Source organism: Macaca thibetana, chromosome 18, assembly GCF_024542745.1.
Source record: "Macaca thibetana thibetana isolate TM-01 chromosome 18, ASM2454274v1, whole genome shotgun sequence".
Taxonomy (NCBI): domain Eukaryota; kingdom Metazoa; phylum Chordata; class Mammalia; order Primates; family Cercopithecidae; genus Macaca; species Macaca thibetana.
The window spans coordinates 10,346,521-10,360,747 of record NC_065595.1 but is presented as its reverse complement, the minus strand read 5'-3'; the positions used below and the strand labels follow the sequence as shown (position 1 = coordinate 10,360,747).

The following is a 14,227-nucleotide window of genomic DNA, read 5'->3' as shown; positions in this document are numbered from 1 at the left end:
GCAAGCCCAATCATGTTCAAGAAAGGCAAGTAGATTTCACCTACATTTTGCTGAGCAAATTGTTTGTTGGATGATTATTATATAAATTAGGAGAGGATTTTAAAAAATCACTTTCCTGGAACATAGTAAGGATTTACTGGACAAAAATTAAAAGGACACTGTTTCTACACTTTAGAAACTCACTGTCTTGTGGACAAGTAAAGCAGAAAAATACTTAGGGATTTTCATATATTAATCAAGATATCAGAGCTCAGAGTGTTTCAGAAAAATAAATCTCCATGTTTTAAGAACTTGGTCTAGGACATTTGGAAATATATTAATAAATAGGTAAACATCTGAAATATACTATATTAAAGATGAATTTTAATATAGCAAGAATTATACTAAACATATATAAATTTATATTATCTATGTTTACTGTATATTTTGTAGGGACAATATCAACAAAATTTGTATTTATAAATGTTTTTCCATAGGAACCTGTTTGGAAATATTTAATACATAAATACATCCATAAGTTACCATTAAAATGATATTATACATGTGTATTTATTGATAAGGCATGAAGTTCAGAACATTTGCTATGTGAATAAGAGGATTACTTCCTCCAGGACTTCCACTTCCCATTCTCTTAATTTTCTTCATACTGGTTGTTTTTTATGATAATCTGCATGTTATTCAGTTATTTTTTATTTTGTCTTCGTGTCTGTACTGAGAGGTGAATGTCATGAAGACAAGGATGGCAGGTGTTCTTGTTCATTTCATTCACTACTTGACACTAAGCAACTGGAAGTGTACCTGGAAAATAGCAAATATTCATAAGATGTTTGCTGAATGAATGAACTATGAAAGTGGAACTCTGAAAAGCTGTATTCATATAGAAAATGTGTGTGTGCGTGCATGCGTGTGTGCACAGAGATACGGTGTGCTAATTTTAGAAGGCTGTCTATCAAAATGCTAGCAATATTTTTCGCTGGATAGTAGTGGAATTTTAAAATATTCTTTCATTGGCTTTTTGGTATTATGTCATTTTAACAAAAAGAGCAGATAAAAATTAAGATTAAAAACCATCATATTTTAAGATTTAACATTGTGATTTAAAAATATCAATTTCTTCATCCCTATTCATCCCAAACGTATTTTGAATGCCTATGTTGCTGCAGATGGGAAAATAATTGCTGTGCCTGATCATAAGTCAATTAATAGGTTACCAGGAAAGATAATAAAACATTGACCGGAGAACAAAGTCAAATTATAATGAAATCCATAACAGTTGTGCATACACTAAGTCTATTCTAAAGACTAAGTATTGAAAATAAGTTCATTATTTCACACAAGAATAAAGAGACATAAATCATGGCCTTCTGTCTGTGTATCCATTGTTGAAGTGTATGCTTAATTACCACCTCTTGTACCTCACAGTTTAGATTAGAGATATTATGATGTGAAAACAGGGCGGGCCACAGAGATGGGCTGAAAACAGATGCTTTGCAGACAAACAAATGCATTAGAGTTTTCGTAGCACCCCTTTGTTTTGTGATCTTTGCCAAATTACTTGACTTAAGTGGATTAGACCTACTTACCCTTCCGGGCTGTGGCCAGGATTGCCTGACCTTGTGTGTGAAGCCCCCAGCACAGTGTCTCTGCTCAACAGGTGTGGATTTAACACCCTCTCCTAGGTAGAATCCCAGCGTGTCTCCCTTCAGAAGCCCCAGAACAACCACTTTCATATTCACTCCAGACTCCAGTTGAAAATTCAGTCATTTGCTTATTTCTTTTTTTTTTTTATTTACTTATTATTAGTAGTATACTTTAAGTTCTAGGGTACATGTGCATAACGTGCAGGTTTGTTACATATGTATACTTGTGCCATGTTGGTGTGCTGCACCCATCAACTCGTCAGCACCCATCAACTCGTCATTTACATCAGGTATAACTCCCAATGCAATCCCTCCCCCCTCCCCCCTCCCCCCTTCCCATGATAGGTGCTGGAGAGGATGTGGAGAAATAGCAACACTTTTACACTGTTGGTGGGATTGCTTATTTCTTTTAACAGATAAACTAAAGATGTTGGGGCTTCTTAGAAACTTGAGCACCTTAGATGTCAGTAATTCTGGGATGCCTGCATCTTAACCAAAAGCTGTTTGATGTCCACCTGCTCCTTTACAAAGTTCAGTCTTATGAGTGGCTTGTCATAACACCTTTTGTAGCACATGTAGCAGGAACTGCCTTCTGCTATCCTTGAAAATCCTAGCAAAGGATCGATTCCTCTGTCTCTGTCTGTTCCTATATCACTTTTTCTTACAAATAGGGAGCAAAAATAAGGAGAAAACCAAAATGGGTCTCATAACATCTGCATAAACTTCAACATGTGATATTTTTAAACTTAAATAAATTGTAATGATGGCACCCATAGAGAAAATGACACAAATGGAGACTAAAATGACTAAATGGAGAATTTAAAGCAAATGCTAGTGTACATGCCAACCAGATCAAGAAACAGAACTTTGTTAGTAGCCGAGAAGAAACCCCAATCCTAACACATTTCCTTCCCATTCACACCAGGACCTCCCACTAAATGAACCGCTGTGCTGATTACGATGGAAGCCACTTTCTCACTCTTCATACACTAGTCACCTAAGTATGCATCTTTGAACAGTGTAGCTGAGTTTTGGCAATTTGAGGAATTTATAGAAATAAGCCTTGCATCATGCTTTCTCTTGTGTCTGGATTACTTTCTTCAACATAATGTTTTTGAGATTTGCCTGTGAGGTTGTACATAACCATCGTTCATGAATTTCTTTGATGGCTGCCTAGTGTTCCAACTGTATACATCAATCACAACTTCTGCATTTGAGACTTACGTGAATAATGCTATAATGGCCATTCTTCATGTGCAATGTACAGATATTTCTGTTGAGTTCATAACCAGGAGTAGAATTGCTAGAGTCTACGTAAATTGTTAGCAGAATTGCTAGATTCCGGGTATGTGTCTCCCAAAGTCATCCAGTGCACTCTCTCTCCAGTAGAATGTGAGACTTCCATTGCTCCATATCCTTACCAACACTTGATACTATCAGTATTTTTATTTTTTTCTCCATTTTGTTGGAAATGAATTGATATCTCATTGTGCTTTTACTTCAGGTTTTCCTAAGTGCGAATGAGATTGAGCATTTTGTATAAGTCTATTGGCCATTTATACAGCTCCTTTTTATAAGCACCTGCTCAAGTATCTTGCCGTTTTTAAAATTGGATTGTCTGTCTTCTTCTTTTGGATTCTTTACATATTCTGGATATGTACCCATTTGACAGTTATGTGCGTGACAAGTATCTTCTAATCAATTCCTTGGTTTTTGATTCTCTGATAATTCTTTCCTAATATATAAAAATTTATATTCTTATTTCAGCTTCTTATTTTCTCCTACAGTAATGTTTTGTGTCTTCTTTTTCCCTACTTTGAAATCACTGACATACTAATTAACATATTTTCCTCAAAAAGCTTTAATTACTGGAACTTTTACATGAATATTAAGGATCCACCTGATTCGTAAGACTGAAAATGTAAGTGTCACCATTTTGGAGAAGAGTAACATGCTTTAAAGAGCAAAAGTCCTGTTGAGTGGGCATTGTAGCAGTTTTTTAAAATAGGTGTAGTATTTAATTACATTAAGTAAAAAAGAATACACCTACCACTAATTTTGGGATATCATTCATGTCAGGAAAAGATCAATTTTCACTTTGTTTTCAAAATATTTATCCAACTATCCCAGAGCTATTTATTAAAAAGTCTTTTGCCATTGCTTTGAAGTGTTCCCTTTGTCATAAATCAGATATCCATATATGTGTTTACTGACGGTTCTGTTCCACTGATCTATTTGTATTTGTCTGATTCTGCAGCATCTTAATTACTGTATCTTCTAATTGGTCTTGGAATTCTATATAGCAAGTCTTCCCATCTTGTTACTCAATCTTATTTGAATCCTTTGAATTTTCTGGTTTGTAACCAAATATATAATCAGTTTCTCTCATGTTCCGTGTGAGCTTGAAAATAATTTATATTATGCAATCATTGGGTACTGCGTTCTGCAGAGGTCTATTTAATCAATTTAATAAATATTTTTGCTCCGATACTGTGTATCTTTCCTGATTTGTATATGACCATTCTAGCAGATACTGACATTTTAAACAAACAAACAAAGAAAACACGTTATCTTGGCCATGTCGGTTTTTGTCAATTCTGATTTACAATTCTGAGGCTACATTCATGAATGCATATAAATTCAGAAGAGTTTACACATTCTGTTGAATTAACCTCTGATCATTCCGAAGTGTGTCCATCTCTAATAATACATTTTGCCTTAAAGTAGATAATATAGTTACATCAGTTCCTTTTTGTTAAGATTTAAGTTCTATTGTGTTCTCTCACTGCTTAGAGCTTTTAATGGCATCAGAGAGTAAAAGCCAAGATCCCTTCCAGACCTGACTTGTCCCTGTCTTTCTGAACTCCAGCCACCTTGTTCTGATTCCCTGCCCTCCACACTGGCCCCTTGCAGCTCTTGAAGCAGTTCAGAAGCTCCCATATCAGGGTATTTGCGTGTGCAATTCTCTCTGACTGAAAGGCTCTTTCCTCAGATGTCTGCATCACTCATTCTTTCATGTTCTCTAATGCTGCTCCTAAAAGTCTCCTTGGGGATTGAGCCTTTCCTCACCACACCCAATGTTCCCTTCTGCATCCTTGTGCATAATTCTCTCCATAGCACATAGCAAAACAAAAACAAAAACAACACACACACACACACAAACTATTTACAAATGTGCTTATTTATTTACTGTCCACCCATCTATGCAGCTGGAACTTTGTTTTCATCCGGGCAGAAACTTGGTTTTTGTTAGTATTTTATTTGTTTAAATTCTTTTTTATTGCTCTATCCAGATAATGTAGAACTGTCAAGTACTTTTTGAATAAATGAATGAATGAATAAGAGGGATTGTAGCATTATATTTATCTGTGTATCTATCTGTGGATCTATCTATCTATCTATCTATCTATCTATCTATCTATCTAACAGCCATTAAATATAAGCTAGTATTAAGATAGAGCAAAACTCATTTTTCTATTGAAAAGATAGCTAAACTCATCAGTGCATTAAAGTTAATCCTGTGCATTGACTACTTTTTTATACAAACCAAGTGTGTCTTTCAATGGTACTACACACATTTTGTCAAAGGGCAAACACTTAAGACCAAGTAGCTGGAATTACTCATAACGTAAACCTGTAAATAACTCTTCTGGATGGGCTTTGCTTATTTGTTTATTTGTTGTCTTAATGTGTTCGTCTGATACACAGTTATAAATTAATAATTAAATCTTATTCCCCAAGATGTCATTCATATGGTATCTTGCTTTCAGAAGGGAACACAAACTTAGCCACTCCAGCTATGACACTGCCTTCTCTAATTTTTTAAATCTCAAGGAACAAACTTTCTAACACCCCCTTTAGAGCAATGGACTCTCAGGTTTGACAACTTCTATAATTGAAAATTCTTCCGAGTTTCTAACCAAAAATCCTACTTGAAGTACAGGGTTCATAAGGTCAACAGTTTGCGATAAAACAGGCCCATTAAATCCAACTTCTGGTTAAGGCAGAGCTTGTGAATGACTTCTAGCTAAATAACGTAATTATGGCTATGAACTGAAGCCAAGAAATCTGCCACCTACTTCACAGTGAGTCTTAAATGGAAACAGGATATCCTTTGTGTAAAATCACCTTGAAAAGGAGAAAGAACTAAGGAAAAGAGATTTGCTCTGCGGTAAAATGGTTTTCATCAAGTGGAAGGGGATTAAGAAGGTATTTAATTATGGCCTGCTGGCTGGCTGGTTAACACAGTGGAAAGCTGAAGGTGTGGACCAGCTGTGATCCTGGGAATTCCTGGAGTCCTAGCAACAACATGGAATTTTCTATATGAGAATCGGAGGGGCACCTAGGAGCCTGTTATGATGAAATAACTGGCATGTGTAGGAGATAGTTTTGAATGAGAAAGTGAAATCAGTTAATCCCCCAGGATAAAGTGGTGCAGCATCCTGAAATGATGGGGAAGGCAGAAATGTCATCTGCTTTAAGACAGACACTGGGAAGGTACGTTTTCTTGTAAGCAATACGTTCTGTTGTTAACCAGCCAAATAGTCTCTGTACCTTGAGATGCCCTTGAAGAGCCAAGTAGTACCTGAAGAGACTACCCCATCTCCTCCCACCTACTGCTAATGGAGGTCATTAATTTATGTCCCATTCTCATGGGATGCAAATAAAAATAAGGTACCGCATTTCATTTATGTGGTGCTCTTTCATGTACTCAAAGAATTTGTATCTTTCATTTACAAGCAAAATAAAACCTATTCCTTTATTATTCTTTTTTCTCCAAGGAGTGATTTCCTGGTCTCAGGCAGTCATTTCTGCTGTTCAGTCCTGGAATGTCTCCAGCACTCTCACATAAGGCATCAGTTATAGGGCCTAAAGCAGATCCTAATGCACTAATAAAATCTGGTTTGATGAAGAGTACAAAAAGGTGATCTCCTTATACTTCTGCTTATTTTATACTTCTGGTACGGAGGCGGCTTTTAGTGTGCTGACTCATGCTTAATTTGATTTTACATTGAGACAGAATGACACTTGGAAATCCTCCACACCAGTGCCCATTTTATTATTTTACTCCATTAAAAAGCAAAATACTTTAACTGTGTCCAAAGAGGGGTAGAAGATGGAATTCTGCATTTATTAATTTTTTTTTTTTTTTTTGCTACTTTAAGTTTAAATTCAGCCAGAATCTGATCAAAATATAACTAGTCCATAGCCATGGTGAATTCATATTCCCTAATAAAAGTGTATGCTTTCATTATTTGATTATGAGATTTTTATTAGACTTTCAAAACATCAAACGTAACTTAATTAAGACAAACAGAAATGAAGAACATTGTACAACATACCTAACCATTAGACTTCCAAACTGTTTAGGTCACAAAAAACAAAGTGTCACATATCAGAGGAGACTAAGGAGACAGAACAACTACATGCAACTTGGTATCCTGTGTTAGATCTTGAAACAGAACAGGACGAGAAAAATCTGGCAAAATCTGAGCAGAATCTTTAGTTAATGGTATTTGACCAATATTAGTGCATTGGTTTTGAAAACTTACCATTGCTATATATGATGCTAATAGTAGAGGAAGCTGTATAGAGTATACAGAAACTCCACCATTTTGACAACTGTTTATAAACCTAAACTTATTACAAGATAAAAAATAATAATAACTAAGGACCTCAACTTGGTAAATGGTTTACTACATAGAATCTATAAAAATCAGTCTTGTCTCTGCGTGGTTGACTTTCTTAATGTAATAGCAAAGAGATAAAACATTGTCAAAAATATTAAATCTATTTCCTCCTTATTATCTATTAGTTTTATTTTAAAACAATATTGAGTGCCTAAATAGAAATACTTATGCCTTCTGGCTCATGTTTAGCTCACTGTTTAATAGAAAATAACTACGGTAACATCAGATGGGGAATTACAGTCGGCGAGTATGTGTATTTATATATTTCCACAAATATTGTAAGGTTTCATTTAACATCAAGATTGTTCCCAAGCTATGAGTAACAAAGTGACAGAGTACAGGGGAAAGCATTGCTCTGTACAAAAAGACAACAACTATATTACTAGGGATTTGAGTCTCAATTTTACTTCTCAATTAAGACTCCAAATCCATTAATGAATAGCTAAAAGATCAAATATTGATAATCTCTATATATCCCACTTCACAGATAATATTCTTTTTCTGTTAGCAGTCTCTCAAATCGTAGATTCATGTAACTGTTTTTTACTTCCCCAATATTATTACACTGACAACTACCACAACCAGCACTATCCTACCATCACTGCTAGTTTTAAAAAAAGATATCTGAAAGTATCTTAGTCAGTTCCAGCTTCTGTAACAAAATATCATATACATGGTGGCTTGAACCACAGAAATCTATTTTTTTTTCACAGTTCTGGAGGTTGCAAGTTTGAGATGAGGGTGCCAGCCCTGTTGGGTTCTGGTGAAGGATTTCTTCCTGGCTTGCACATGGCCATATTCTCACTGTGTGTTCACGTGACCTCTTCTGAGTAAGAAGAGAGAAAGAGAAAGCAAGTTCTCTCCTGTGTCTTCTTGTAAGAGCACTAATCCCATTATCAAAGTCCAACCTTCATGACCATCTAACCCTACTTACTTCCCAAAGTCCCCATCTCCAGATACTAGCACTTTGGGAGTTAGGGCATCAGTAGATGAATTCTGTGGGGATGCAGTTCAGTCATGGCAGTATCAGAAACCCGAGAGTTTCAGGTAAGAGTTTGTGGATTACTTTTCAAATTTACATGCTAGATGCTTTCTTCAGGCTATGTCTTGTAATGCTCAAAGAGCATCTTCATGAGGTATATTGATCTTAATTTAACTTCTGCAAGTGAAGTTGTTTAATGAATAGCAGAAACTGCACTAAAAATTAAATTTTTGTGACTAAAAAACTATGTTTTTTGGTATTACAATATAATATCCTGCATTCTAATACAAAGGTATGAATTGTACTAAAGACTGAGTGAAATGATTTATCCTGCCTCAAAATTATTTCATGCTATATGGTGAAGAGAGCAATTTTAGGAAAACCAAATTTGATGCCAATTTTTTGTTCCTTTCTTTTCAGTCGTATACTAGTGAATGTCAATATAAAGAGTTATATTGCTTAACAAATATTCCAAGCTACAGTGAAATATAGCAGGAACTCATGTGTATTCAATGGAGTAAACGGTTTTATTATATATAACATAATTCTCATAATTATGAAAATCATTTGAAATCTTTAAAACTATGTTGATGCAAGCAATAATTTTTACAGTATATGTAAATACCAACAATGGTTATAGGTGTGCTGAACAAGGTCTGTTGCTAAGAGCATTTTATCCATTTTGTATTAAAATACCCTGTGTATATTGACTATCTTCTATGCACTGCGGCATGAGATTTATATACTTAATTTTTTAACACTTAACACTTAATTGTCTTCAAGCTAATTTAAGGACACAAGCTCAGAGAGATAAATGCCCTGCCCAAAGTTATGTGGCTCCAGCAAGGGGCTGAGCTGGAATTCCAAGTACAATATTCGTAGTTTCACTATCTGTACTTGGGAGATCATTAATATGCTTTCTATTTTTTTTACAAAAAATTATATGGTGCTCTAATTTTTCTGGTTGCAAAATATTTACATCTGAATATTCTGAAGCTGAATATTTATTAGAATTGTATATCATTGGGTAAAAAGTGTCCCTTCGTATGGCTTTGTCTTGTGCAGAAAATTGTACCTACTCTATAAGAAAAAGGAGCTTGAGAAATGGCTGAGCCTTGTGGAGAGTATTCTGTGTATTAGAACATAAGCCCATCTTGGTAAATCCTCCCTCTGTTTCATGAGGTACTCTTCTTTATTAGCTAATACACTAAGTAATTTGTGTAAGGTTGCACAGCTAGTAAGTGGCATGGCCATAATGTAAACCTGTGTCTGTTTGATTCTAGAGTTTTATTAAGTTTCCACTGTACCAAACTGTCTCTTCTTAGATGTTTGCATTTCCAAAATCTGTTACCACTTGAAATGTAATTACTTCATTGAAGTCCAAAAGCAGAATTCTACAGCACTAAATAAATCTATGTAGAATTAAGTTAATTAAAGCTAAATAAACCATATGCTGATCATATTCTAATCATCTATTTTTTTACATACATTTCACTCTGGGGGTGAGGATCAGTGAGGGGCCAAAGAAGCACATAACTACAATATTATGTGTGAAATACAGGAGCTGTATGTAGAAAGAACACCAGGAGCTCTAAAGGAGTGATTTAGTTCATAATTTTCAGGTGCATGGTTAGGAGGTGTTTGATCCAGGCAGAGGAGAGGCATGTTCATGTGTGCAGGAGGTTCAGGATTATCCTGCACATGCTTTTCAAGGCTCCTGAAGAGGATGTAAGAAAGAAAGAGTAAAATCAAAGTATGTGTGTGCTTGGTTGTTCTACTTTTATAATGAGAGGCCTTTATGTGATAGTTGCAAGAATGCCTTTTAACATGGAAAAGACTCTTCTAGTGAATAATAAGCAATGCACACTTCAAAGGAATTATATTATCTGGACTATATTTGTAAAAAAAAAAAAAAAAAAAAAAAAAAAAAAAAAAAAAAAACACCAAACATAATGTGACAACTTTGCAATTTAGATGAAGACATAGAAGAGAAATATTGTGATCTAGATTTCAGAAGTTTCCTTCTATCGATTTCCTTATGGGCGTAAAGAAATTATCCACCAGCAAAGAATACACTAAACTTTGAAATTTAAAAGTTGTGGCCAATTTGCATTTTTAGACTTCTTCAATTACTGGAAAAAAAGATTTATTTTATTACCTTGTCTTCAAAACTTACCTGTTGAGAGAGTGTGATATGGTGGAAAACAGATAATGAACAATCTACAGGTCCAATAGTAATCAGTCCTATAAAATAAAGGCAAGGTTCAGAAATTATGGTTTGTGTTAGTGTAATTAGTAATCTTGTTTTTTTAAAATCAAAGCTTAAGATTCAGATTGTGTGTGTTCAAATCCTGACATTGGCACAAACTTTATCTTGAAATGAAAGTAATGCCTATTTTATCTTTATCTCATTTCATTATGAGGATTAAATATGTATATAGATTTTAATTTATTGCACATAAGTATTTTGTAAATACTTCCTATTACAAAAGTTAGAAAGTCTGAGACAGATGTGCTCATAATAAAAATATATTTCTTTCTGTTTAACATTATTAATGAACATCTATTTTTAAAAATCTAAAATTCTACAAGTAAATTTTCAAATGTGATTTTTTTCAAAGATAGAAAATTGAATATTATGTAAGTGCTTCACTTAACTTTATTAACCTGCTATTGCCCTAGCATGGAAGATGGAGACATTGTCTGTCACTAGGATGGTGATAAGTAATTTATATGATATTGATATTCAGATGATTTCGTTATGTTAAAGACTACTAAAACCAGCCAGCACAGTGAAAACCTCAAAACAAAATCTTTTCAGAAAAAATTTTACATGAAATACCGTATTTAAAAAAAAAACTGTAATCTTAATTAAGAACGTGCTTGTCAATCAAAAACAGTTCCTCTCTGTGAAGTGCACTTAAAAAATTGATGAATAAACTCCTGATGTCATAAACTCATTTAAAAATATGAATAATGGGATTCTTTTATTTGCTTTCAGATTTTCAGACGATGCTGGTTGGTTTTCAAGAAGGCTTCTAGCAAAGGACCCAGAAGGTTAGAAAAATTTCCAGATGAAAAGGCAGCTTATTTCAGAAACTTTCATAAGGTAAGTCACAGTCCTGGGAGTCCCTGGGGAATAACTGGGCCCTTGAGGACTTGTGGAGATATTTCTTTGATAGATGAAATCTGCAGTGGCAAAAATTAATGGCTTGGGAAAAATGCCCTTTTCTGATAAAATGCAGAAGTTATTTTTCTCCTTTATTTTAATTATCTGTTGTAAATGCCAGTGGTACCTCTGCAAAATCAAAGACCCATTTTTATTGCTACTTTGCAAAATGAGATGACTCATAACTCAACCAAATCATTTTCTAAGGTGCTGAGTAGGTATTTTCTCTCTTCAGGTTCATTATGCATTTGTTACTTGATGTAAACTGTGAACAATATTTACTAGATAAAATTTAAGGGGCTGCCTTTAACAGTGCTAACGATATTGTTAACGTATATGGCATTTGCTGTTTTGTAAGCTCCTTAAGAAAAGGATCCTTGAATATGCTGATGTGTAGAGATAAGGCATAAACAGTAGGAATAAAGTATCAATTTCCTAAGAATTAAAAGAATGTAAAGCATAACCCCAAAATGATGCTAAGTATATCTTTCATGATAATATCAAAACACAGCTAGGTATTTTATAGTGATGCAAAGGATTCGTGATCAAAACTCAGAGTTGTAGAACAGTGTTGCTTACTGGTAGAATGCTCGGTAAAGATTTTAATTTCTCATTGGTCATACATGGAGTAAGTTTTCCTCAATAATGTAATGAATATGTGGAATTTTATTTTATGTAATATATATTGTTCTAATTTCTTTTTGAAAAATAGATTATTTGACAATAACTAGCATTTATTACTATTAGTTATGAATATTAACTAGTAACCATTTAAAATTGGAGTTTGTAAAACTGTCTAGGAACCCATTCTCTCTCTCTCTATATATAATATATATATAACACACATATATATAATTTTAAAAATATTTTAAATATAAATAGACATTGGTCTTGCTATGTTGCTGGTCTCAAACTCTTGATCTCAAACAATCCTCCTGCCTTGACTTCCCAAAGTTCTGGGATTACAGACATGAGCTACCATACCCATTGAAGTATTCCGTATATTAATATAGACTTACTGCCAGAGAATACAAGTTAAAGTTTCTGTCCCATCACTTACTAGCTCATGGATATTTGGTTTTCTCATGAGTAGATGAATTTTAAAATTGTTATATATCTCTAAAGATTATGTGATATATGCTATCATAAAACAGCCAGTATAATACTTCTCAATCTAATTATATGCAATTATTTGAATTCTAAAGTCTTACTGGTATGTTTGTGTTATAACTATGATTATGACTTTGGCAATAATGTTAAGCCTAACAATGAGGAACTGCCGGTTGTAAAAATGTGAGCCCATGATATTTAGTTTGTGAGTAAAATTTTGATGGGCTGAGCATATTATATCTTCTTTGGATGCCTGGTCAGAGTTCCTGCCTGCTGGTTAGTGACATATACTAGTTGGAACTCTCTAGCCAGTACAGCTTGCTTTATTTTTACTTACAAATGAAACAGGAAAAATTGTCAAGAAGCGTTATCTTATCTCTGGACTCAGCTATCTTTTATTAAAAAAAAATAGACACACTCTAGTACTCTAACCTCACTATAAGGATTGGTAATTTGGACACAGATGGGCCTGGAGTGTCTGCTCTATGCTAGGCATTCCACTCCTGGTTGGGAATTCAAAGATGCGTGAGACACAGTCTTGCCCCGAAAAAGCTTGCATTCTAGTGGAAAAGACACAAATACACAAATAACTTCAATTCAATATAGCAGGTACAGATGGAGAAGTAGTCACAGATTGCTGAAGGAAGAGCATTTTACCTAATTTGGAGCTCAGATAAAACTTCTCTGCAAAGATGATAGTTGAATGGCCAAACCAGTGGTGGTAATGTGTCAGCCAAATGAAGAAAAAGGGTCATCTCTAGGAGGCATGTGAAACAGCCCTTCCTCCTTATTTTATATTCTCTTGTTTTTGCTACCTTGCCCACTCCTTACCCTACAGAGGCAATCACAGGCACTCCACGGCAGTGCTCAGAGCTAAAGAAAATGCTAACTCCTATTTATCTTACAGACTGCCTCATTAAAAATCATTTGGCTTCTACTGTGAGCTGTGAATTTCAAGGCAAACTTCATTCCTTGAGTTGTTCTGTGAACTGTCAAAACATGGCCTATCCGTTAGCCTGGTATGGAACTCCATGTCATCATCATCATCAGACATGTTTATGGAGCCCTTACCATGAATGTGGCACTGGGCCATGCACTGGGGATGCAGTATTGGAAAGATGGTGCTCTAGTCTATCATTGATCTTCACTTCTTAATAACATAAAACAATGTAAATATATAATAAATGCATCTTTTTTTTAAAAAAAGGATAATATAATACGGAATTAATGGGTAACAGCTATAGATATGAGTAGGCTAAGACTCAACTGAAAAAATAAGTCAGTCCTTAACAAATTCAGTGATATAAAGAAAGATAATTCCAAGAAGAAAGAAAAAAATTTAAAAACCATTACCAATAAAAATGAGATAGAAACAATTCAGTGTGATCAAGGATCTGAAAGAGATCTGTTGTGACTGGAGTGTAGGAAAAGAGGTCATAAAAACTGAATTAAACTATAAGTGATGAGAGTCAATGACAGGGTTTTAAGCCCAGGTCTGGCATTATAGTCTTAAAATACCACTTTGTGTTTTCATTTTCTGTACACAACAGTGATCCTCTGACAGTATAATTCTCCCACAGATGACATATAGAAACTCTGGATGTCAGGTTCAAGCCCCAGCTGAGGTTCAAGGGGA

The 14,227-nt window shown here is 34.5% G+C and overlaps 1 protein-coding gene across 2 annotated transcripts in view; it reads left to right on the top strand.

Annotated features, from left to right (window-relative positions):
* DOK6 (docking protein 6) overlaps positions 1-14,227 on the top strand; it is a 437,100-nt gene that overhangs the window by 142,597 nt on the left and 280,276 nt on the right. The window contains exons 1-2 of one of the 2 annotated variants that reach the window (XM_050767819.1): positions 5,761-6,137; positions 11,314-11,421. Coding sequence is in view for 1 of the 2 variants with exons in the window: in XM_050767818.1 (XP_050623775.1) it covers positions 11,314-11,421 (108 nt within the window). In the remaining variant the exon portion in view is untranslated. Of the gene's footprint in view, positions 1-5,760; positions 6,138-11,313; positions 11,422-14,227 lie in introns of those variants that run through there. The other variant, XM_050767818.1, reaches the window with a different exon arrangement.